The sequence below is a fragment of the Hippocampus comes genome, unplaced genomic scaffold, assembly GCF_001891065.2.
Source record: "Hippocampus comes isolate QL1 unplaced genomic scaffold, H_comes_QL1_v1.1 scaffold158, whole genome shotgun sequence".
Classification (NCBI taxonomy): Eukaryota; Metazoa; Chordata; class Actinopteri; order Syngnathiformes; family Syngnathidae; genus Hippocampus; species Hippocampus comes.
This window is the reverse complement of record NW_017805548.1, coordinates 3512627-3539033: the sequence shown is the minus strand read 5'-3', so window position 1 is coordinate 3539033 and position 26407 is coordinate 3512627. Positions and strand designations below refer to the sequence as shown.

The window sequence follows — 26407 nt, the reverse complement described above, 5'->3', positions numbered from 1 at the left end:
TCGACAGAATAAGACCCAAATAAATATGGGAAGAACTTGAGACAAGATCATCATTATTTCAGTGTGCATTCTTTAAGAAACGTTTTTGGTTTGGTTTGTTTATTGAACATAAAACATATACAGTAATAATTTGACAGAAAACAAGGTAAATAAAATAATAAAAAGGAAAGAGAAATCAGTCATCATTCAACACAGTTATAATGTTCAAGGGAGTAGGAAGAAGTAAAGAAATTTTGCTTGATGATGTGCCAAGCAAGATTAGATTTCTCGAATGTAACACACACAAACTGGATAAAAGATGTCATAGACGTGATGTGAAAGACATTAGTACACTGCCCAAGCAGCAATTTTGTGACATTGGGCTTCAGTCCAAAAGTGAATAACCACTTAGTTTAGATATTGGATAACCTTATCCTCGATCATACAGAACACAGCGATGTGTGACAGGTCAGAGATGAAGGCGTTGCAGGCTTGTATACTGATTTTCTTGCAGCCTCTTAGGTCCAGAAAAGTCAAAGAGGAGATACGCTTCAGGTAGGACATGCAGCCATCACTCAACTGATGACAACCTGTTTTGGCACACAGACACAAGTCACTCAATTGTTTGGTCACTTTTCTTGCTTATTACCCAGGCCATTGTTGAGTAAGTAGTGGATAAAAGATATGCACAACTGTAATTTACGGACTATAAACTGCGACTTTCGTCACATGCTTTCCACTATGTGGCTTATTTAATGAAGCGGCATATATAACGATTTTTCTAATGGCCTCCAGGCAGCGCTCAAGCAGAAAAGGTAAGATTGAGACAAGGTGATTTATACACATGTTGAGGAAGACGCTATCGTCTGTCACACACTGAAAACAACCGGCCATGAGAGGGCGCATTTGACCTGTGTTTAGGGCCGCACACAAATTTTAAAAACTGTGTTTCACAATTAAAACTTCCCAAAAATGTAAAATAGAATTGATGTATATAAAATTATTTTCATACATCTCCTGAGTTCTCACATCAGAGGCATTTTAATTTTTACCTAAAATGTAGGAAAAATATGTTCTTCCTGTCGAGAATAAATAATCCACGTAATTAGAAGTAATGTGTTTATTTATGTATTATGGTCCGAGAATCGACTGCTGTTAGCCCCTATTGTTTTTGTAGGAATTATTCTGATGATTCGGGCCCAAGCAGCGAATGCTCTGTGCAACAGCTCTAGAGCTTGGAGCTATATGCTCTATGCTCAACCTGCGATTTTGAATTTCCTTTAAAATTCAGCGTCCCCTTGACTACAAAAGCTGCTGTAACCGGGCCCACATGATCATATTTTGTCAACATTTCACACATTTGATGCGAGTCTAGGCCTGAAGACTTCTAAGAGTCCTTGAGTGTCTTGAAAGGCGCTTACAAATGAAATGTATTATTATTATTATTATTACAAACTTATTTTTCATCGCAGTGGTGGCACCACCTACTGGCTAAAGGAAATATATATTAATTATCTCCCAGCAGGTGAATCAGATTTATCTCAAACTTTTAGATTTTGCATGAAAGGCTACTGCCATGGCAACGAGCTGTTCGCCAAGAAAACAAGTCTACTTTTCAGGGTCTAAACATGTCTGAAAGCGAAAAATTTGTGTAAAAGTTGTTTTATTTGAAAAAAATAAAATTAAATTAAAAGCCTGTTTACCATTCGGTATTACACAAAATTACCGATCTATATATTGTGTGTGTGTGTGTGTGTGTGTGTGTGTGTGTGTGTGTGTGTGGTGTATTTATATATACACTGGATATACTGTATAAAAAATATTTTCCATACATTATTACACAAAATTACCAATCTAAACGCACGCACGCACGCACACACGCACGCACGCATGCACACACACACACACACACACACACACACACACACACACACACACACACACACACACACACACACACTTTAGACTGGTAGACAGGTAATGTTGTGTAATATTGTATGGAAAACACGTTTTACATAGTTTTAAATAAAACAACTTTTACACTACTTTGCATGTACATACTACCTAAATGTAAGATCAAATGTAAATACTTTTTCATATTTTTGTTTCAAATGATGATTGAGGTCTGACCAATGTGGCCTAAAATTAAAATAAAATTGAATCCCTTGACAGTAACGGTACCTAACGTGATATGAATTGCTCTTTAAAAAATTATAATGGAAGGAAATATTTCTGGTTAAGAGTCAAAAATAATTAAGACTTTTTTTTCCCTCTCTACTTCTTTTCATTTAAATTTAGCATTTTCATGTAAATATGTTTGTTTTTCTTCTATTATATGAAATATAATAGACTTTCTATAACTCGGTGGTGGCTTCGGCCATCCATTATGGCATTGTCTGCTGGTCAGGCAGCATCTCGGCCCGGGACAGAAAGAGACTGGCCCCAATAACCAGGTTGCTTTCGCTTCTCTAAAACATTGGTTTGATGACACATGCAGTAACATACTTAGCGTATTTTCCGCACTAAAAGACACACTGGATTATGAGGCGCACCTTCAATGAATGGCTATTTTGTAAATGTTTTTCATACATTGGACGCTTCGCATTATAAGGCGCACTATACAATGCCTCCACTAGATGGTGCTACACTCCTGTTCGACTCTAGAGACATTCATTACCGCCTCCGAAAAACGCAAATTAACGATTACTTCAATGAAACTACGAAAATTGAAAATAATGCATCAAAACAGAAAATCAAGCGAGGAAATCACAAAATAAATTCTATATCCCCCACAGTATGAAACTACGAAAATTGAAAATAATGCATCTAAACAGAAAATCAAGCGAAGAAATCATAAAATAAATTCTATATACCCCCTACAGAATTTATTTTGTGATTTCCTCGCTTGATTTTCTTCATGGTTTCAGAGGCAGCCATGAACGTCTCTCGAGTGGAACGGAAGAAGGCATGGAGACGGACAAAGACGTACAGTACCTGTATTTGTTGAGACTGTGAAAACCATTAATAAAGTCTGTGTTAAAAAAAATAAATAAAACCACAGCTCTCCTTTTTTCAACAAATAAAAGTGAGTCTTTGTCCATCTCCGTGCCTTCTCTTATTCCGTTCAACTCGAGAGGCGTTCATGACCGCCTACAAAAAATGCATATGCATTTCCTTGATCGTAGCTCCAACAGAACGATCAGATGTTAGTAGTAATTTATTCCTTTGTTGTGTATTCACAAATTATGAAATCACAATATAAATTCTGCAAGGGGGGGGGGCTATAGAATTTATTTTGTGATATCCTCACTTGCTTTTCAGTTTTGATGTATTATTTTCAATTTTCGTAGTTTCATTGAAGTAAGTAAATTTCGGAGGCGGTCTTGAACGCTTCTCGAGTCAAAATGAGGAAGGGAAGGCACGGAGACGGACAAAGACGTACCTGCATTTGTTGAGACTGTTTAAAAAAACAACACCACAGCGCTCCTTTTTTCGGAGCTGCAACAAAAACTTATTTAATAAAGCAGCGACACAGTTCACTAAACCAACAGCAAGTTATAACATTGGAGGCATGTCTCCAGGAAGGAGCCATCTTGGAGTCGATGTATTACCGTAATGACCATACAAAAGACGCACCGGATTTTAAGGCGCTCGGTGAGCTTTTAAGAAAATTGAAGACTTTTTGGTGTGCCCTATAGTGCGGAAAATACGGTATTCATTTCCATGTTTTGGACATGTACCACATAGCTGTGTATTATTATCTCTCCACACACTTATTACTTGACCTGCTAATTAACTGACTTCAGACTGGGGCATAGGTTCTCATTCCAACAGGACAATAGCCCAATATATAATGGAGCCAGAGATACTAATCATGTTTTAGCTTAAGGCATATTTAAGTCTCAAAATGGTCCAGTTTATCCCTAGACCTAAATCCCATTCAGAGTCTGTGGCGAGACTCAAAAATGGGTGTCCACAAATGCTCTCCATCCAATTGGACTTGACCTAAATTAGACTGAGCTTCAGTTATTTTGCAAAGAGGGACTATTCCAGTTTTTGAGATAATCAAAGCTAAGACAGACACACCAAGCTGATTACGTGTGAAAACTGTGTGAATCAATATGAAACAATGACAATCTCCCGGGCGCAACACACCCAATTCAGGTGATCAGCTCATCAGCCAGCTCTGAAGCAGCATTAGAACAATCCTGATTATTTGAACCAGGTGTGTTGCTCCAGGGAGAGCTGGAAAACAGGCAGGACAGCCTTGAGGACTGACTTTGGACACCCCTGTCTTCGAGTTAAGTGCAATCCCTTTGGACCATTACAAGATATAAATAAAATACCTGATAGAATGAGTTCACTGAGGTTGTTGCGAGTGCGTGTGCCCACTGCTGCAAGCAAAGCTATTGAAGAATCTGTAATGTTCTTGCAGTGAGCCACATCCAGGTTCTCCAAGTGTGGCATATGATGCTGAATAAGTCTCAAAGTGGACTCGTTGATATCCAGACCAGACAGGTGCAGTGTCACTATGTTCTTTAGTCTGCAGTAAGATGACTCAGAACCTATGATGGTGGGAAAAAAAAATTGTCTTCAAGTCAGTGCAAAGACACGAATGAAATCTGTGGGCCCGTTTATTTCTGCTGAATCTGACCATGATGGGTGAGGAGCTCTTTAAATTGGGTATCTTTAATGCCTTCACACCAACGCAGATCCAGTAGTCGAAGAGAGGGAAGAGTCGGGGTGACCAATGCTGACAGGCATGTCCAGGACAGGCCAGCAACCCTTAACTCTCGAAGACCTAAAGAAAGAAAGTCAAGCTGAAAAACGAGTGGGCAGAATAATCTGTGAATCGACGTTAAAGCCCCTGAGGGGCGAGCAATTGCGACAGGTAGCAAAATGCACGTTCATGTCAGAGTTGGTCAGGGTTCATTCAACGTCACAAATGTCCGCCAGAAGTTCGCCAACAGTTTCGGTGTTTGTTCAAAAGTCAAAAGTCACTTGTGACAAGAAAAGTACAGGTGAGTTCACCGTTCAGTGCGATAGGATCTTCACGCTAGTATCTGCTTGACATGGGCACAGCTTGAATGTCATTTGACCAAAACCAGAAAACAGGTGGCCGTGATGTTCGCATGCTGATCCCTTAGGCCTTGTGATGTCATTTTCAGTTGACAGCAAATGTCAATACAAGGCAAAATGGCAGCCCATGTTGTATTATTTCAAGTAAAATCCTTAACTACTACTTTGAATATTTATGTTAACTATCATTTTTATCTATTGCTTTTGAAAATTACCCTTACATGTTATACATTATTATCAACACATTACTCTTGAATATTACTTTTGTTATTTTCAGATATTAATATCAAGGGATGACTCTTAAATACAGTGCTGTGAAAAAAATATTTCCCCCCTTCCTGGTTACTGTGTTCTTTGCATATTTATCACACACAAGAATTTCAGTTCATCAAACCAATTTTAATATCACACAGAGACAACCCAAGGAAATACAAAATATACGACATACAGTATCTTTACCTGGTAGCCTGGTTAGAAGACAGTTGAGCTGTCTTTTGGCCAGGGGCGTCCATGAGAGGTCCAAAGAAGTGGGCTGGTGTTTTATGATACCTGCCAAGGCCTGGTTGCTCAGGGGGTTGAATCGACTCACATCCAGATGGCTCCATAGATGCTTATCAAAACTCCTGCAACCAAATGAACATGCCCTTTTAGAACTTGGCATTTTGGTTCTTCAACTCGGATAAAACTTCAGAGTAACACATTGATTATGACATACCACTTATACCAGGCCTTGCAGACAGTCATGCACTTGAGCAACTCAGCTCTGTTAAGGTATCTGAAAACAGACACCCACACTTCCTTTTCTCCTCCACTCTCATCCACATCCTGAAAAGATGACAGGGACAGCAGGGAAGGAGGTGACATTGCAGGAGAGACAGAAGAGGTGGATGGTTCCCCTTCGTCTGAGGACACAGACTGATCGATAGCGCTCCGGATGACACAGTTGCCACGATGACTTGGCCTGCAAGATAACATTTGACCAGTTTGATCACATACACTTATACCAACATATTCATGTCTTTATCAAGTAAAGCGCTCACAATAGGTTAATGCAGGCGAACATGCTTGTTAGCAAACTGAGAAAAAAATTTGCGTCAAGAAAGTTACACAATGACCTGATATGAAGTCCAAATGTCACCACATAAGTCAGCTGAGGAGGAGGAGTATATTATAGGAAGACAATAAATATTTAAAAGATAAGAAGCTTATAGATACCGGTCCATAAAAATAGCATCTCCAATAGCATATCCAATCCAATCTATCAGCAATGTTACTGGAGTGCTGATTGTTAAGTTTGACATTTGAGATCTGATTAAAATAATTGAGAAGACTTGCTTTCTTTACTATGTTTCAAAATAGAAGAGGTAAAGACTAATTAATCCATGCACAGAGAGACAGTCGAACCTCGTTACAACGTACCCCGAAGGACAGAGCGAATCTGTACGTTATAACAGTAGTTCGTTGTCACCATTTCCAATAAAATGTCCGCCAACTAAGATCTAAGATGTATGATGCAGTATAAACATTACAGATGTAAAATCATGAACATATAATACAGTATAAATATGTCAATTACCAATACGTGTCTACAGTATAAAGAAAAAAAAAATTACTAGACATGAAACAAACAACTGTAGCCTTCCTATTTCCTCTCTGAAACCATTCAGTCAACACATGAAAAGTGCCTTCTCCAGTTCAGGATGTGCCACGCCCCAAAGCCATTTACGATCATCTTTCAATCTGTTGGCCTGGAACTCTGCCAAGATTTTGTTACCATTATGGATCGTTGTCAAGATCATCAACTTTGCCAATTCTTTGCATTCCTAAACAGGAATTTGAGAATGAGAAGAAATTGAAGTTCTTGCTGTATGCACCTCAGGCTTTTATCCGTTTCCTCATTCTTAACATTAACCACTTCCTGCCACTCAATACAACCCTTTGGCTCATTTGCAGCACCTGGTGGGCATTAGTGGTCATGCCCTTGATTAGTTTAGGTTCCATTTGGCTGACAGAAAAGTTTTTGTTAGCAATGGTTGCTCTGAATCACGAACTCCCACACTTTCATGTGGTGTTCCACAGGGTTCAATTCTGGGGCCTCTGTTTTCATTGTATCTGCTCCCTTTGGGTTCCATCTTCAGGAATCATATTTGCTATGCGGATGACTGTCGATCTATGTACCGCTGAGCAAAAAGGAGGCTTTCTCATTGAGGCCACTTTTATCCTGTCTAGAGGAAATCAAGACCTGGATGGCACTGAATTTCAATGAAAAGAAAACAGAGATGAGGGTGCTGAGTCCCAGTGGCCCTTGTACATCAGATCTTTGCGCACATGGGCCCCCTGGCCTCTTATCTAAAGCCAACAGTCTTGAACTTGGGTCTTAAACTGGACAGTGATTTTAAATTGGGCCGTCAAATTGGTGATGTTGTTAAAGCCAGCTTCTTTTATATGAGGCAGCTGACTCGCGTAAAGTTCGTTTATCGCGGGTTCAGTGCATCGCGGATTTTTTCAAACATAAAAAAATATACATATATATATATATATTTTTTAATATATATGGAGTACAGTACTGTATATGTTGCTCTATGTGACTCGCTGTTGTTTTGCAGCTTCTCGCGAACCGTTTGCGGACTTAAAAAAAATATTTTTTTTTACCTGTATGTTAATTGGACGCTACTTCGCGGATTTTCGTTTATCGCGGGTGGTTTTGGTCCCCATTAACCACGATAAATGAGGGATTACTGTTTATACACACATACGCACGCACGCACGCACATGTATACATATATATATATACATACACTGTATATATACAGTACATACATACATAAGTAAATATACATCCATACATACATATATTAGATTCAATATATTTGAATTTTCTAAATCAAAACCGATTTTCCGATTCATCTTTTTTTTTTTTTTTTTTAATTATTTTACAATGCTGGTTGACCACCTCAAGAGCTAAATGCAACATTCTCTCCACAAGCCAAATAAGTTGAAGTTTCGTATATGTTAGTGTGAAATATTTTGGCACCTTGGTGAATGTTTATTCGCAAAACACCAACCTTCCTGGTCCTTGTAGAATTTGCCCTTCCCGTGTGTTGTCGTTGCTCTTGAACCTTAAAGCTTTGTTAAAAGTGGTCTTCCGGTTGATGCTTGGTTGACCACATGCATTTAGTGGAGGTGACCTCAAACCCATGGCAGCTTCCATTTTTGGAACGATACAACCTGTGAAGAAAAAAAAATAAAGATCTTTTATTTAGACATGAAAAGTAAATGAAGTTTAATTATGATAGAGTCAAAGAAGAGGTGGCTTCTCCAAACACATTATTTTTGTTTCGCATCGGGAAATTTAGTTTGTGTTTGATGATATAGCCGCCCGCTGCGAATAATCGCGGCTGAGCAAAGTAGAAGAATAAGAGCCTTCAACTTCCAATAAAAAGAAAGCTGTATTTCAGAGACATGATCGGCAGTGCCACTTAAGGTTTGGGTAAATGGACTCGATGAATGCATCATTTTTGAGTTTGGGGCATGATGGTGTGCTAACTTACTAAATGGACGCTAGGCTAACTTGTGGCGATGACAACATCAAACTTAAAATAAATTCGTTGTCTGTGGTCATGACAAAGTTACGGTAAATAATGTATAACCTTAGTAATTCTTCCAGTTATCCAAGTGTTGGTAAAGCGATCAAAGCATTTACTGTGGCCATTGCACACACACACACACACACACACACACAAACAAATTGGGAGCACTGTTCACTTAAGTGCATCGGAAAAATACAATCTAAACAATGAAATAAAATTAATGAATTAAAAAAATAAATGTAAGACGTATTGCAAATTTTTGAAGAAGAAAATTGACTAGTACAAAGGTATCGTAACTTGCACAAACAAGTGGCTTTGCATATTGCACAATAGAGGTGGGTAAAAATTTTAGCGTAAAAGAAAGTGTGTTAACTGCTTAGAATTGCATGAGGTGATTTTCATTACAAGTAATTGCACATAGAATTCAAGTGTCAGTGCATATTGCAGAATGAGGTACATACTGTAGATTCAAGTTTCAAAGGAATTCAGTCACACAAGTGGATGGCTGCAGGAATGCAGTAACTGTGTGTTCATGTTGTGTTGTGTTTCAGAGCATTAATAACTCAGGGAGAAAAGCTGTCGCAGAGTCTGTTACACCAGGTTTTGTGAGCCTTGCAACGCCGACCAGAGGGAAACAGTTTGAACAGATGACGGGGGTGAGATGAGTCCATGACAATGTCCAACGCTCTGCTGAGATAGTGAGTGCTGACAATGTTATACGGGGATGGAAACAGCATCCAGTGATCTTTGGGGTGGTGTTGATCACTCTGTGTAGCGCTGTCCTGTTGGCTGCAGTGTGTCACACTATAGTGTAGTAAACTAGGATGCTCTCAATGGTGGCTTGGTAGAAGTTTACCTGCAGCTTCTCCTCCATTTGCTGCTGGGCTTTCTTCACCACCACCATAGTATACCGGGGGGCATACGCATTGCCCCCCGGCTCAGTGCCTGTACATTGGGGATACCGGTAGACGAGAGGGTTGCCTCCCTCCGCCTTCGGGTCGGGGGACGGGTCCTCACTGTTGTTTGTGCGTACGCACCCAACAGCAGCTCAGCGTACCCACCCTTTTTGGAGTCCTTGGAGGGTTTGCTGGAGACCCTTGTTCTGCTGGGGGACTTCAATGCTCACGTGGGCAATGACAGTGAGACCTGGAAGGGCGTGATTGGAAGGAACGCCCCCCCCCCCCCAATCAGAACTTGAGTGGTGTTTTGTTATTGGACTTCTGTGCTCGTCACTGATTGTCCATAACGAACACCTTGTTCAAACATAAGAGTGTCCATATGTGCACTTGGGACCAGGAAACATTGGCCGCAGTTCGATGATTGACTTTGTGGTTGTATCATCGGATTTGCGGCCGCATGTTTTGGATACTCGGGTGAAGAGAGGGGCGGAGCTGTCAACTGATCACCACCTGGTCGTGAATAGGCTCCGATGGTGGGGGAAGATGCCGGTCCGACCTGGCAGACCCAAATGTATTGTAACAGTTTGTTGGGAGCGGCTGGCGGAATCCCCTGTCAGAAGGAGTTTCAACTCCCACCTCCGGCAGAGCTTTTCCCATATCCGGGGGGAGGCGGGGGACATTGAGTCCGAGTGGTCCATGTGCCGTGCCTCTATTGTTGAGGCGGCCAATCTGAGTTGTGGTCGTAAGGTGGTTGGTGCCTGTCATGGCGGCAACCCCCGTACTCGCTGGTGGACACCAGCAGTAAGGTATGCCATCAAGCTGAAGGAGTCCTATTGGGCCTTTATGGCCTGTGGGACCCAGAGGCAGCTGATGGGCTTCGACTGGCTAAGCAAAACACCTTCAGCTTCAGTGGTCGCCGAGGAAAAAACTCGGGCGTGGGAAGAGTTCGGTGAGGCCATGGAAGCAGACTTCTGGACAGATTTGAGGAAATTCTGGTCCACCATCCGACGTCTGAGGAGGGGGAAGCAATGCACCACTAACACTGTGTACAATGGGGATAGGGCGCTGCTGACCTCGACTCGAGACGTTGTAAGTCAGTGGGCAGAGTACTTTGAAGATCTCCTCAACTCCACCAACACGCCTTCCTTGGAGGAAACAGTCTGAGGACTCTGAGGTGGGCTCTCCTATCTCTGTGGTTAAAGTCACCGATGTGGTTAAAAAGCTCCTCGGTGGCAAGGCGCCAGGGGTGGATGAGATCCGCCCGGAGTTCCTCAAGGCTCTGGATGTTGTGGGGCTGTCCTGGCTGACACGCCTCTGCAACATCGCGTGGTCATTGGGGAGTGTGCCTCTGGAGTGGCAGACTGGGGTGCTGTTCCCTCTTTTTAAAACCCATGTGCTGCAGTCGATGTAAATAAGTTTATATAACGCAACATACAATTTTACAAAAATTGTAAAAGTATTATTCCTGAATATTTATTTTACTTTCAACCACTCGACATGTTCAGTGGCATCAGTGCTATACATACACATATAGTTCTTATTTTTTTCTTTGTATTTTTGCCCTCTATGGACAATAAAAGCGGTATTGTGCTATGACCAAAACATAAATATAAATCTATATAAATAAAACATGAATTGGAATATTTCATATCACACAATTTTTATGCTTTGTCTTTGATTTAAAGATGACAATACGCAAAAATCTACAAAAATTGTAGAAATTGTAACACATGGCTTACAAAGGGGGACCAGAGGTGTGTTCCGACTACAGAGGGATCACACTCCTCAGCCTCCCTGGTAAGGTCTATTCAGGGGTGCTGGAGAGGAGGGTCCGTCAGTTGAGCCTCAGACTGAGCAGTGTGGTTTTCGTCCCGGCCGTGGAACAGTGGACCAGCGCTCCACCCTTAGCAGGGTCCTGGAGGGTATGTGGGAACTCGCCCAACCAGTCTACATGTGCTTTGTGGACTTTGAGAAGGCGTTTGACCGTGTCTCTCGGGGAGTTCTGTGGGGGGTGCTTCGTGGGTATGGGGTACTGAACCCCCTGATACGGTCTGTTCGGTCCCTATACCACCGATGACAGAGTTTGGTTCGCATTGCCGGCAGTAAGTTGGAATCGTTTCTAGTGAGGGTCGGACTCTGCCAAGGCTGCCCTTTGTCATCGATTCTGTTCATAATTATGCCGAAGTGTTGAGGGGGTCCTTTTTGGTGGCCTTAGTATTGCATCTCTGCTTTTTGCAGATGATGTGGTACTGTTGGCTCCTTCAAGCAGGGCTCTCCAACTCTCACTGGAGCATTTCGCAGCTGAGTGTAAAGCAGTTGGGATGAAAATTAGCACCTCCAAATCTGAAACAATGGTCCTTAGTCGGATAAGGGTGGAGTGCCCTCTCCGGGTCGGGGAGGAGATCTTGCCCCAAGTGGAGGAGTTTAAGTATCTTGGGGTCTTGTGCACGAGTGAGGGCAGGAGGGAGTGAGAGATCGACAGGCGGATCGGTGCAGCGTGTGCTGTGATGCGGACTTTTATCGGTCTGTTGTGGTAAAGAAGGAGCTGAGCCAAAGGGCGAAGCTTTCAATTTACCGGTCGATCTATGTTCCAACCCTCATCTATGGTCACGAGCTGTGGGTCGTGACCGAAAGAAGGAGATCCTGGATACAAGCAGATGAAATGAGTTTTCTCCGCAGGGTGTCCAGGCTCTCCCTTAGATATAAGGTGAGAAGCTCAGTCATCCGGGAGGGGCTAAGAGTCGAGCCGTTTCTCCTTTATATCGAGAGGAGCCAGATGAGGTGGCTCGGGCATCTGATTAGGATGCCTCCTGAACGCCTCCCTGGTGAGGTGTTCCGGGAATGTCCCACCGGCAAGAGGACCCGGGAACGACTCAGGACACGCTGGAGAGACTATGTCAGCCAGCTGGCCTGGGAACGCCTCGGGATCCACCGGGAAGAGCTAGAAGAAGTGGCTGGGGAGAGGGAAGTCTGGGCTTCCCTGCTAAAGCTGCTGCCCCCGCGACCCTACCCTGGATAAGCGGTAGAAAATGGATGGATGATGGATAGATGGATGTATAACAGGTAACCTGCTGTTTGGTGATCTATTGCAAAATTCAGCCAGCGGGAGCAGCTTCATTGGAAGGAAATAAGGTTACGGCCTTCCTAAGAGGGTGTGGGGCGTGGGAACAACATTCAGACTCATGCGTTGACCGAACTAAACCGCAAAGTGGATGTGGTGTGGGAGTTGCTTCGCAAAACGGAAAAGACTGGGAGAAGTTGTACCATCATGGAAAATCGATTGACTGATCAAGAATTTGACTGATTGACACCACGGAGAGTCACATGCGAAGTAATTCAAGGCTGTCTGAAATTGTAGACGGCCTGTTCTCACAACAACTGTTATCTGGACTTTCCCTTGGATGGAAAAAACACATGGACGCGAGTATCCCTCTCTCCTCCTCTCCATATGTCCTCCCCGAGCCTGTGACTGATCAGGTCTTGGCCTTGCAGCTGCAATGTCAAAGTTTTTGCTGGATTCCTATTCACTCAGCTCACTCCCCCGTCACAACTGGAGAGACTTGAGTGCACCTACTGTGTGCAGCTTGTTTCACAGATTGTGACACTCCTACCACCCTGTTCAATACAGGTTAAGTCTTGAGAATTGTTGTACTGTGTTTTTAAATGTATGCTATATGTGCTGAGTTTTTTTTCCCCCTCTGGCTCAAACCATCCTCCTATTTAAGGAGAATGGTTGGAGTCTATCGTTTTTTTTAACCTCCTCTTACCAACTGTTTACCTTTCACATCTCACATGTCGGAGAGCTTAACCGCGACTCGCCAGGCTTCTTGTTCTGTCTCCCCCATGTTGGGTATTGGATCTTGTTTCTGTTCCTATGAATGGGTTGTAACTGGGAAGTAAATTCTGTGTGCGTTTCTTGCATACTTGGCCAATAAATCTGATTCTGATGACATCATAGAACATGTTTTCATGTTGCTCATGTAGGTGGGTACATAACTTGTTACTTTGAAGCTAATTGCAGACATGCCATTAATGTAAAAATGTAAAAAAAAACAAAAATGGACATATCTAGTTTTCACAGGATAGTGACATGAGTTGCCCTTTTTTAAATCAGATTCTTGAACTACAGTAAATCATGTGTTCCATTGTTGTAAGAATAATTGCATATAATTTATCACTCTCTGCTTTTAGATATAGAATCAACTTACTAGTGCAACCCTGCAAGGATTTCACTTAAGTCCATAGCAATGGGAAAAGTACAGTATGAAAATCAAAGTAGTTTATCATGCTTGTTTCTGGTCGCAGCCTTGAAGTGAAAATAACAGCCTCTGAGAAAGAAAAAACTGATGACACCAGCCTCAGAACAGCGTGCCCATGACGCGCCCACAGCTGCTCCTCCAATTTTACTTGGGAATATATTGTGTATGTTAGTTACCCCTTTAGTAGTCCATGTAACAGGACACTCTCTAAGACAATAAAAAGATAGGAGACGAGCACAGTGTTTTCAGAGCTGCCCCGATACTGAAACTGCACACAGACTGTTACTCTAAGCGCACTCTCCTCGCAAGAAAAGACAACTCTGTTTGACTCCTAGTCTCTCATGATTGGCTGATTACCTGTTGGACCTGACAATTACATTGTAATTTTCTGACATGTACCTGTATGCATGATGTACTGGTAGAAAGTACTTGCTCCATTTGTTAGGAGGAACATACTTTTTGTACTGCGGCTTTTGTACCTACCAGATTTTTTATCAGTAATGATCGGGCGTTGTAGAGTCACAGTCAGGTAGGAGCCACAAAGTATGTCATCATTGAGATCAGACATCAGGAGCACTGGAGGTTCTGGGTCAGAATCCCAGGGTCCTTCTAGCTCTTCTTCTTCTTCTAGGTCCATGCCCTCATCATCTGGGTCAAACTCATGTTTTTCACTGTCCTCATCTTCCTCTTCATCAGTCCTGGACCTTCTCCTACACTGATGAGGATGCTGATCTTGGTCTCCATGTCCGCTGTCATCATCTTCCTCTTCATCACCATCATCAGATTCCTCAGTAGAAGCACCTCTTTGCTGCATCCTTGAACCACCCCTTAATCTCATCCCTCTCCTCCTACCAGCCTTGAACTTGAAGATGGAAGTACCAGGAGTCACAGGGCCTTCCCTGCTTCCTCTGTGGGTTGATCCTCCTTTGAACAATCCTCTCCTGTTGGTACGCAATCCTCTCCGGGAAGAGTGGCATCCTCCTGGCTGTATCCTTGACTTTTTTCTGTGTGTGGCTGCAGACACAAATAGGATGAGATGGTTTCTTTCTTTTCTTTTGAATTTGGAAAAGTGAAAACAATATAACATCATCAAACAACTCCAATCTGAGTTTTGCAAAACATATGCAAATCAGGTGATAAATACCTGTATTTACACGAATTATAGAATGCAATTAGAGCATTAGCAATTGTATATTTTAACAAAACAAATCTCACTGGAATGGGCAAATTAATTAGTTGTGTGCTCGCTACATTTTATCATCCGTGACTCGGTATCAGTGTGCCTTGGAAATTTTGAGTTTTAAGACAAACAGATGATACCATTTTAAACAGTGAGAGTGAAAACAGTCAAGGCAGAGTTTTATTTCCTGGATATCAGCTCTCTTTTAATTTAACCCGAAAACAGGGTGATTGGAAATTAAGTCTCTATTTTCAAATACTTATATAATTTATTCCTATTACTGTCATATATACATATGTTTATATATCTATATCCATCTATATATATCTATATCTATCTATATATATAGATATATATAGATATAGATAGCTGGGATAGGCCCCAGCACGCCCGCGACCCTTGTGAGGATAAGTGGATCCGAAAATGGATGGATGGATGGATGGATGGAACAAGTGAGGATAAAAAACAAACAAAAAAAATGCAAATTCATGGTTGTTTCCCTGAATAATGCAGGATCGGTTATCACCCCCCAAATTTAATATATATATATATATATATATATATATATAAATTTTTTGGGGTGTATGCTCCATGATGTGAGGGAATTGCCATAATTTCCGGGCTACAAAGTGCACTTGATCAAAAGCCGCAACAGCCAAATTTAGGCATCAAACAAATACGTACATATGTTGGCCGCTTTACTTTATTAGACGCGGGCCTCCATATGGGGTATTTGCAAAGAAAGAGGCACACATGAATTAAAATAAAAATAATAATTTTCTTAAACACCGGTAAGAGCTTTTTTTTTCAAACAATGCAGAACGTAGCTAATTACACATCCTCTCAGAAACTTTCTCAGTCTCACTTGTTATGGAACAAAGCAAATTCCCAGACGTTTCACAGGGCTTTGAAGATGGCGGAAAGTGCGCCAATGTGTGTGGCAATGCTCCTGCTGCTTCAGCTTTATTTTTTATTCGCAGTGGTGCCATCCTAATTGAGTCTCTACTGGTTTACGATCACTAATCATTGGATTTTGAACAGTACGTCGGAGGTTTGGCTGTTTCAGCAGGGTGGTGGTGAGAAGACGTTTGCCTGTTTCTGGCAGACATACAGGCTGATCACTTCCACATTCACATGTGCCCTTCATGGCAGTGCCGCTGAGGCAAACGCAGCGGTCAGCTGGTGAAGCTAAAACGGGAACTGAAACATGCTTCAACCTCTGCTCGTTCTCGAATGCACGGAATTACTCCGTTGTGAGTGATGTGATGTGAAGTGTCTGAAGCAGCGCAACGCTCAGCAAATCGATCGCCAATGTGACATGCCACAATAATATTGAAATGTAGAATTGTTTCTCGATTTAAAAGTGACAATGATGAGAACATTTATTTGTCGTGCTGATCGCATGTCGTGTCATTATCTTCGCAGTCGTTGCGTACTGTGTTTCTCCTCTGTGTGTTCCCTATTGGTTTCAAAATACAAAATAAATATGAATGTAAATAAATGTGTGGAAGAAATGTACAATTTTAGTCCATGTTTTTCATCCGTATGGATCTTTTTCTTTCTGGAAATTGTAATGAATGAATGGATATTCACAATGGTTTGCACTGATGTTTTCTTTTTGTAACTACCATTCAAGCCTCTAAATTCCATTAGAGGAGCGAAAGACAGCAGAAATGTTTCCTGCCGTTTTGTCACACAAGGCTTAAAGCCTTTTAAACAATGCCTGCAAGCTTTAAGGCGTACATTTAGGAATACACCTATGTACCGTCACATAAAACCGCTTGTTGGTACCTTCTATTTTTTCATTTCGATTCTCAAGCATTTGCAGAAGAGATCTGCAAGTGTCTTAATGGCAGCTGCTTCGTGATGTCCTTTCTGTGCGAAACACATTAAGAGGACTACAACTCCCAGACAACTGTTCGACCTTCTCTTCTTCTGGCTAATGCCCGTGCAGTAAGTCAAAATAAATAATAATAATAATAATAATAATAATAATTGAAAATCAACCCCAAGGACGTGTGTATTCAATTAATTCCCCAAAAGAAAAAAATTTACATGACATTACAGTCAGTGATTTGGTGTCACATATTTAAGTGGCATCACCTGACAATTTCGGGACCTAATTTAGGTAACACTTCAATTTTATTATTGGTACTTTCATGTGTTATAAAATATATTTTTGTCGCTTGTAAGATGCATGCTAATGCTAAAAACACTAACAACAAAGAAATAGGCTTCCTAACAACGCACCTTGTAACCTGATAACATCATAATCTGTTCACTGTAGTAACCGCTGTCCCTGAAAGGGTTAATTTCTTTCCCTGCCTAAATGTGGTTGACAACCTAAGGTGATACATCTACTGAAGCATCCAGAATTCACTTGGTGATGGTAGATGAGAAGAGCACAAACCTTCATCCTCGTCATCATCACTGGAGTCATTTCCATCACGACAGTGTCTCTGCTGTCGGAATATCTTAGCCATGCGGGCATCCAGCAGAGAAGAACATTTCCGCTGCTGGGAATGCATGAAAAGAAGGAAAAATGAATGATACAATGACTTAAAACAGGTGAAGCACAAAATTACAGATGGCAAAAGAGATATACCACCAAAGATGTTTCCAAATGTTCTGCTTTTGTGATATTAATAAAGTATGCCAAGATGACTACTTTCAGAAATGTTCCACCTTTGATTTTATGACCAAAAAACAATCGAACGAACATTTAATAACAACCTGGTTTCATATTGACATCCTTAAAAGAATACTTGTACTGCAACATTTAGGTATTTATTTTTAAATATATTTTTGAGATGGATACTTGGTTTTTGTCAAGCCAAAAGATGAAATTCCTCATCAACACAAGTCTAGCATAGGCTTGAATTAAAAAAAAAAAAAAAAAAAAAATAAACCACACTACGTGTAAATGGATCTGTTCATAATAATTCAAATTAACTCAGGCCACAATTTTAGCCGAAGGGGTGACGATAACATATTGCCTCCAATATGTTTCACTGTGGGCATTGGCAGTTCTGTGCCAGATTACCACTTATAAAAGAATGTACTCTTTAGAAGCCAATTGTAATGAAAATTTAGAATTGTAGTGTCTCCAATCAAATAAAGAATCAACAATGGACTTGCATAAATAATGTAGAAAATAAAGCAAGAATAAGGACATAAATGCTTTACAGATGTGGATGGAGAAAGTAGCAGTCTCAAAACATACCCATATGATGAGAAAACTACAGCAAGGAAAATAAATGACTTTCTACTTCAGGGGGGGCCAACCCGCGGCTCGCGAGCGGCTCTTTGGCTGGTTCAATGCGGCTCCCGGGCTCTCACACGCCAAGCGTCGAAAACGCCTCGGCAGCGGCGATGCCATTCAAACAAGGCGCCAACTTCACAGAAAGTACTCCGTCAGCCTATCATCAATCCCGTTACTTGATTGACATAGATAGCAACCAATCAGATGACTGCATCACCGCTCACGCACAAACAACGGCGCTAAACGCTAAGCTAGTCAGCCTATCATCAATCCCGTTACTTGATTGACATAGAGGGCAACCAAACAGATGACTGCATCACCGCTCATGCGCAAACAACGGCGCTAAGTGCTAAGGTAGTCAGCAAATTACCTCTGATTTTAAGGCAGGGGTGCCTGCCCAATACGTCGATCAGAATCGACCGGGAGCCAGCGAACTGGTCCCAAGTCGACCACAAGGGGTGCGAAGAGGAAATGCGTGGGGAAAAAAGGTTTGTATCTTGAGCTTTCATTCATTTTCAGCCTGTTCCGACTGTTGCTCATCATGTTGTGCGTGCATATGTGCGCGAATGCACTGGTGGGCACCCGCGTGAGTGCATGTGTGCGCGCGCGTGCGTGCGTGCGTGTGTGTGTGTATGCTTGCACGTGCGCGATCGGGTCGTTCGTGAGAAGTTGGTCGCTATTTAAAATCGCATATTCAGTCTAAATTCATCTCTCCTTTTATTATTTATCATTTTATCTGTGGTTTTATTGTTCTTGTTTTGATTGTAAAGTGTCCTTGAGTGTTTTGAAAGGCGCTTATAAATGAAATGTATTATTATTATTTATATTATTATTATTATTATTTGTTTGTTTGTATATTGCAAAAATAAGCAAATGTTTCTCCAGTTCCTCTAATATTTGTGGACTTTGTTCACTAAACACACGAGATCCTTTCGCCACATCACTGACTTTATGATGGTCTTTCTTTTTTAGGATGTTGCTGATTTCGGCATGCCGAACTCCTGAGCCAACACAGACACGTGTACACCTGATTCATATTTTACTATCAAATCTTTCTTAAATTCAATAGTTTTGCGCACTATTTTCCTCTTTTTTCAGCAGCTTTACGACTTCCACTTGCTTTCTTTGGTGCCATGCAGAAATAACAGTCCAATTTGCGTCGATCTCAACAAACACGTCTGCTTTTTTAAAAATCTTTATTGAACACGTCTGCTCACAATGGATGCTCTTTCTTTTTTTTTTTAATCTTTATTGAACATGTCTGCTCACAACGGAGGCGTCACTTCTTCGTCAACCCGAGGAAGCGTCACTTCCTCGTGTCAGGAAGTCGAGAGAAGTCGAGTGGCGCATTCAAGTGCGCTCAGTTTGGTCGAGAACCGAATTTCGGTCGTAATCCGAGGCATAAATAACTTGAAATTTTTGGTCGAAAACCGATTTGGTCAAGAACAGAGACGTTCGAAAACCGAGGTTTGACTGTACTTATAAATACTTGGATGTCTTTGTTGACGACTCACTCATTCTCAAACCACATACACAAAATCTCGTGAAGAAGTTAAGAGTAAAACAGTTCATTTTGGTTTTGTTGTAAAACAAGCTACATTTTCCTTTTATTGTTAAGTGTCTTGTTGCTTATTATTATTATTATTATTATTAGTTTAATCGGTGTTGAATTATAAAGTACAAAGTACAACTTGTAAATATCATGTAGAATTCAAGCCTCTTGCATGTTCATTCGGCTACATCCACACCTTTGATGTCTTACATATTTGCACACAATCAAGCCATGAGTCAGTATTTCCCATATCTCTGTCATATTTATCTTGTTATTGTTATCAATTTGCACAGGTCTTGGGACTTACTGGGACCTTGGTATCGTATTTTGTGCGATACCATGTAGAAATTTGTGCTCTTAAGAGAGTCCTTGGGTCTTTGTATCCTTGAATTTTGAGGAAAGTAGAATTCATTAAAATCCTAAAAAAATCAAATTTAAATATAACTTGAAAGGACAACAACAAAATTTGTGAGAAAAAAAAGTGGCTGTTCCTGCAGTGCAAATATTGGCCCCTTAGGGGCAGTGTGGTGCCATGCCTGCAGGGAGTACATATTTATGAGAAGAAGAAAGTTGCGACTGAACTAAAAAATCTAACCTGTTTTTCACAGATTGGGAATCACTTGTGTCTGAGTAAAAACGACTTACAGATATCTGTGCAAGCATGAGCATTGAGTTGAATTAAATGTGTGTCTCTCTCTCTCTCTCTCTCTCTCTCTCTCTCTCTCTCTCTCTCTCTCTCTCTCTCTCTCTCTATATATATATATATATATATATATACACACACACACACACACATACACACACACACACACATACATACAGTATATAAGCTCAGTTGGTAAGGCACCGGTTTGGCGTACGTGAGATTGGGGTTCGATCCCCACTTGGGGCAATATGAGCACATATCATCATCCAGTGTGGGTCCTTAGGCGAGACCCTTCACGCTAATCTCATACAATGATGACAGACAATAAAAAGAATGACATGCTGGCTCAGACGTCACACGGCCAAACAAGGTCTGCGTCAGGTGCTGGGGAACCAGAGCACCTTGATTAAAAATGGGCTCCTGGAATGAAGCGGAGATGGGCGAGATGCGATAACATGGCTCTGTTAGAATGCCACTACTCAAGCAACCCTAGTCAGAGGGGTTACATGCAGAGAATGTGGGCTGAATGGTTACTTCGTAACTCACAGTCACGGTTGGCCATGAAACAACTAGGAGCTCAGTGTTCCAACATCCACAAACGGCAATTGCTATCACAACTTGAGATTGATGAGGTACAACACAGATTCCATGGTGAAGGGCCCCAGGCTGCCAGATCAGAGGAGGAGGTCATACCAGAGATTGGGAGACAAGCCCCAATAAATGCAGATGCTGAAATTGGGAGGCCAGCCCCAATGAATGAAATGCTGAGCAAGGCAGCAACTGATCTGAAAGCTAAGATCATGGGGAGAATGAAGGCTGGGCAACCTAGAAACCGATGACAACAGCAATGTGAAGTACCACCTGAAAGTCTCATGGAAACTGTGAATGCAGCACTGAGGGCGATCCTGACCGTAACGATCACGGAAACCAGTGAGCTGATATACGCTATAGCATCAGTGATCCTAGAGATGCTTGGCTATACAAGTAACCATTGGAGCCATGAGAAACGTTACCCACCATGGAAAAGACGGTTGGAGGCTAAGATCAAGGTGGCTCGGAAAGATGTGAGTCAACTGACGGAGACCCAGAGAGGTGTGATGAAAAGCCCGATACCCGACAGGTATGTCCAGATGACCATACCTGAAGCACTCAAAACTGCCAAACAAAGGCTCCAAGCCTTGTCCAGTCGCCTAAAGTGGTACACAAAAGAGAATGGTGCCACACGAATAAACAGGCTGTTCGCAACACAACCTGCGAAAGTGTACTGTCAGTGGCAGGGTTCTCACAGCAGAGCAGACCCACCAAGACTGCAAACTGAAAGGTACTGGAAAGGCATATGGGAGAAGGAGGTCGCACATAAGAGCAGTGCACAATGGCTGGTGACTCTGAGAGAGGAGCACAGCAACTTCCCTGAACAGAACCCAGTTACCATAACAGTGGCAGACATACAGGAAAGAGTCTCAGATATGAAAAACTGGACAGCACCAGGCCCAAGAAACGGTCCACACCTACTGGCTAAAGAAACTCACAGCACTCCATGTGCGCCTAGCAGCACAAATGAACCAGTTGCTGAGGGATGGGACTCACTCAGGATGGCTAACCGAAGGGCGAACGATCCTCATCATAACGGATCCCTCATAGGGTGCAGTCCCATCCAACTATCAGCCAATAACTGATCACTTTAGCTCTGCTTGATACTTTGCACATTGTCTCACAGTTGTCACTGGGTGGTACCACTGCACAACGGTTCACTTACATTACGAAATGTCCTTCCATACTTATTTTTCCATACTTATTTGTCATGTCCTTGTTTATGATGATATTAATGTTATACCAGAGACAAATTCCTTGTGTGTTCTACATACTTGGCGAATGAAGATGATTCGGATCCTGACATACCAACCTGTACACAGCTGGGATTGATTACAGGAAAGCCAATGACTCGATGCCACATACATGGATCACTGAATGCTTGGAGTTGCATAAGGTGAATAGGACCAAGAGCCTTCGTTGTGAACTCGATGAGGATGTGGAAAACCTTACTTGAAGCCAATGGCAAGCCACTTACCCAAGTGTCCATCAAATGTGGCATACACCAAGGTGATGCACTCTCCCCACTGCTCTTCTGCATAGGACTGAACCCCCTAAAGCCAAGTAATCGCCAAGACTGGCTATGGATATCGCCTCAGAAATGGAGCTACGATCAGTCAACTCCTCTACATGAATGACATAAAGCTGTATGCTAAGAGCGAAAGGGACATAGATTCCCTGATCCACACAGCGAGGATCTACAGCAGTGACATCGGGATGTCATTCGGGCTTGAGAAATGCAATGAGATGGTGACTAAGAGAGGCAAGGTAGTTCACACTAAAGGGGTCTCACTCAGGTAACTGCTTGTATGTGTACTGTATGTGTGCCCTGCCATTGGCTAGCAAACAGTTCAGGGTGCCCCGCCACCTACTGCCCAAATACAGCTGGGAAAGGCTCTAGCACGCCCCGCGAACCTTGCCAGGATAAGCGGATCAGAAAATGAATGGATGGATGCATGGATGATGATTCTTTTGTTGTCATTTATTTTACTATTTACTGGTTTACTATTTGTTGTGACTCAATTTTTTCTAAATTTGCTGTCTTGCCTCTTAACTGTTTTTGGTCACTTTTTTTTGAGGAAAGTAGAATTCATTATTTAAATATAACTTGAAAGGACAACAATAAAATTTGTGAGAACCCCCCCCGCTGCAGTCTCCAGCGGCGGGGGGGGGTAGGAAAGAAAAAAAACAAAGTGTTGCATGCACAAGTAAATTTTTCAGAAAAAGAACTGTATGCAATATAAAGATATAGATATCAGCATATATGCAACTGCTTTTATGCAGCATAAGGTGGCTGTGCTTTTTACAATGGTAACAGGTTTTCACGTATGTTTATTCAGCAGTCTGACAGTGGTCGGTAGGAACGAGTGGCGGTATCTCTCCTTCTTGCAGCTTGGGTGTCACAGTCTCTGGCTGAAGGAGCTACCTAGTGCTGTCAGGGCTGCTGGAGGGGGTGGGAGGGACTGTCCATCATAGCTTTTAGTTTAGCTAGCATCCTCCTGTTGCCCACCTCCTCCAGAGTGTCCAGGGAGCAGCCCAGGACAGAACTGGCCCTCCTGAACAGTCGCTCCAGTCTCTTTCTGTCCCGGGCCGAGATGCTGCCTGACCAGCAGACAATGCCATAATGGATGGCCGAAGCACCACAGAGTCATAGAAGGTCTTAAGGAGTGACCCCTGAACCCCAAAAGACCTCAGTTTCCTGAGTAGGAAGAGGCGGCTCTGTCCCTTCCTGATCAAGGCGTCCGTCTTGGTAGACCAGTCAAGTTTATTGTTGAGAAGAACACCTAGGTACTTGTAGGAGGTCACCCTCTCTATGTCCGTACCTTGGATGTTCATCAGTGCAGGTGAGGACTGTTTACTACATTGAATATAATGGTTGTTCAATGTCGGAGTCAATTGAAGTAAACTTGGACTTGCGCTCAAGAACTTTGGTTGTCCGAACTGAGACGTATCCTTCTCGATACCAGCTTAAGCAACTTTCATCCCCTTTTAAGTTCACGTTAATATGGAATAGGGAAACGCGAAGTTTTAATCCCTTGAATGGAGAGCCGGTCAGGAGCTATTTTAGTCCCTGCGGTAAGCAAGATTTGACAGTGTGAATGGTTGTTGCTTGTCTATTTGTGCCCTGTGATTGTGTACCAGGGAATACCCCGCCTACTGCCCGAAGACAGGTGGGATAGGATCCAGCGTGCCCATAGCCCTCGTGAGGATGAGCAGGATAATGGATGGATAATCGACGGATAAAATAAGAATGGAATGTACATCAAAAGTGAACTACATATGCTTTATAACTTGCATCCTTCACTTCATATTACACACTCAATCATGTGTTTGTCAGTGGTGTACCTCCGAGTCAGTGATCCCTTGAACGCATTTCGGACATTCCCAGCAGCTTGGAAGGTCTTTGTTGATAATTCCCTCACCCCGAATCTGCAGTGAAAGAAAGGAAGTTGTTATACCTGCCTAGTCAGTGAAATGCCATTCATTTTATTTTCCTGAGAATTTTAACCAATTTAATATAAACTTCTTTGGCAATCAAAGATCATCCTTATCTCTGATATATCTTATCTGAATATGGAATGGATCCAATAATTCCTACATGAGAAGAAGATTAGCGCAAAACACCTTTAATTTCCTATCACCACTTGGTGGTGAAGTGACAAATAATACAACGTGATGTAAGTTGTCTGTCCACTGGGCGGAACATTCTTTCACACAGTAGTTCTCATCAGTTTCGTATTTCATGGCATCCAACTTTGACACCTACATCAAACCCACACCTGATGATGAAGTCACAAATGGGGTTAATGGGAAAAAAAAATGAAGGTCAAGGGGGTTGTGCTTGACCGAGAACAATCGATGCAAGTTTCGACAGTACAAGTTATCTGACATAGGAGCAAGGCTACATGGGGTGTGACGCCAGAGAAAGCGCTTGAAATGATGATTAAAGAAAAACGACCTCATGTCGAGGGCTACGAAAATAGAGAGGCAGGTGTCGCAACTTGAGATGTACAAAAGAATTCCATTGCAGTCATATGCTAAGATGTATAGGAAGTGAGCTATAATTTTTTTTCTTGAAAGCCCAGTTTTGGCCCATGTTTGCAACATTTAACTCTTTCATTCCACAAGACGCACTTGTACGTCTTTTTAAAATTAGGCCCCGCCTACCATGGACGTATTTGTACGTCTAAGTTGTTTTTTTTTTGCGTCATAGAGAGGAGGAGGGTCTGATGCAATCTGTGAATGAGAATAAGCCGTTTGCATTGTAAATAATGAAAAAAGCGACCAGTAGGTGGCAGTGGTGCCTCACATGCTTGAAATGCATGCTTTTACAAATAGCTCTTTTTTCCCCGTTTTTTGCCCAGGGATCGCTATTTTCATGAAACTTAGCCATTTTGTAATGCCGATTGCTGAAGAATGGAAAAAGATAGAATTTTTTTTTTCTGCTGAAAGAAGAGAGTCCAAACTTTATTTTGGTAGGCTCCATGTTTATATAGCATTAGAACCAAATATTCTGTGGGCCTTGCAAGATCAGTCAAAATCCAGTAAAACGCTGGGATTGAGGGGGTTGCTCCAGTGAAAATGGCTGGGACTGAATGAGTTAAAATTGTCATACTTTTGCACGCTTGTCTTAGAGGGTTTTCGCCGATTGACTTCAGACTTGGGGTGTAACCATCTCACGACCTGGGATGTAAACCAAGGAACAAATCTTAAGGTTTTCAAATACAATATGATGGGAGCAGCGCATCTAATTTTGTGTTTCAAATTTCCTTCGCCACGAAATAGAAAATGCTTACCGTATTTTCCGCACTAAAAGGCGCACCTAAATGCCTTCCATTTTCTTAAAATGTCACAGCACGCCTTAAAATCCGTTGCGCCTTGTGTATGGTCATTACGGTAATATGTCAACCCCAAAATGGCTTCTTGCTAGAGACATCCTTACAACGCAGAGTTCAAACTTAAGGCGATCGGTTTCGCAGTTGAACACAGAAAGAGAGCAGCGGCGGAGTTCAACGTTAACGAGTCAATGTTATAACTTGCAGTTGGTTAAGTGCACTGTGATGCTGTTTATTAAATAAGTTTTACTGACATCTGATCGTCGCCTTCTGAATCAGGGTATAGTGTAGTGTAGTGTTCTGTTCTGTTGGCATTTCCTTGAGCGTAGCTCCTTCGAGTGGATGCATTGTAGATTGCGTCTTATAATGCGGTGCGTCCAATATATGAAAAAAATTACAAAATAGGCCATTCATTGAAGGTGCGCCTCATAATCCAGTGTGCCTTTTAGTGTGGAAAATACGGTAATAACTCCCTTGCACTTGCTCAAAAAATAAAAATTAAAAAAAATCACAAAATTCACATTTATATATATAT

General features: G+C 42.0%; 1 protein-coding gene across 2 annotated transcripts in view; it reads right to left on the bottom strand.

Moving 5' to 3' along the window:
* Window positions 1-310: 310 nt before the first annotated feature.
* kdm2aa (lysine (K)-specific demethylase 2Aa) overlaps window positions 311-26407 on the bottom strand; it is a 60856-nt gene continuing 34759 nt past the window's right edge. For both annotated transcript variants that reach the window (XM_019879753.1, XM_019879755.1), the window contains 9 exons: window positions 24383-24466; window positions 17397-17502; window positions 14290-14820; window positions 8124-8286; window positions 5774-6019; window positions 5518-5681; window positions 4634-4780; window positions 4326-4544; window positions 311-569 (listed from right to left, as the gene is read on the bottom strand). In XM_019879753.1, coding sequence (XP_019735312.1) covers window positions 388-569; window positions 4326-4544; window positions 4634-4780; window positions 5518-5681; window positions 5774-6019; window positions 8124-8286; window positions 14290-14820; window positions 17397-17502; window positions 24383-24466 — 1842 coding nt within the window. In that variant the 3' untranslated portion in view covers window positions 311-387. The remainder of the gene's footprint in view (window positions 570-4325; window positions 4545-4633; window positions 4781-5517; window positions 5682-5773; window positions 6020-8123; window positions 8287-14289; window positions 14821-17396; window positions 17503-24382; window positions 24467-26407) is intronic.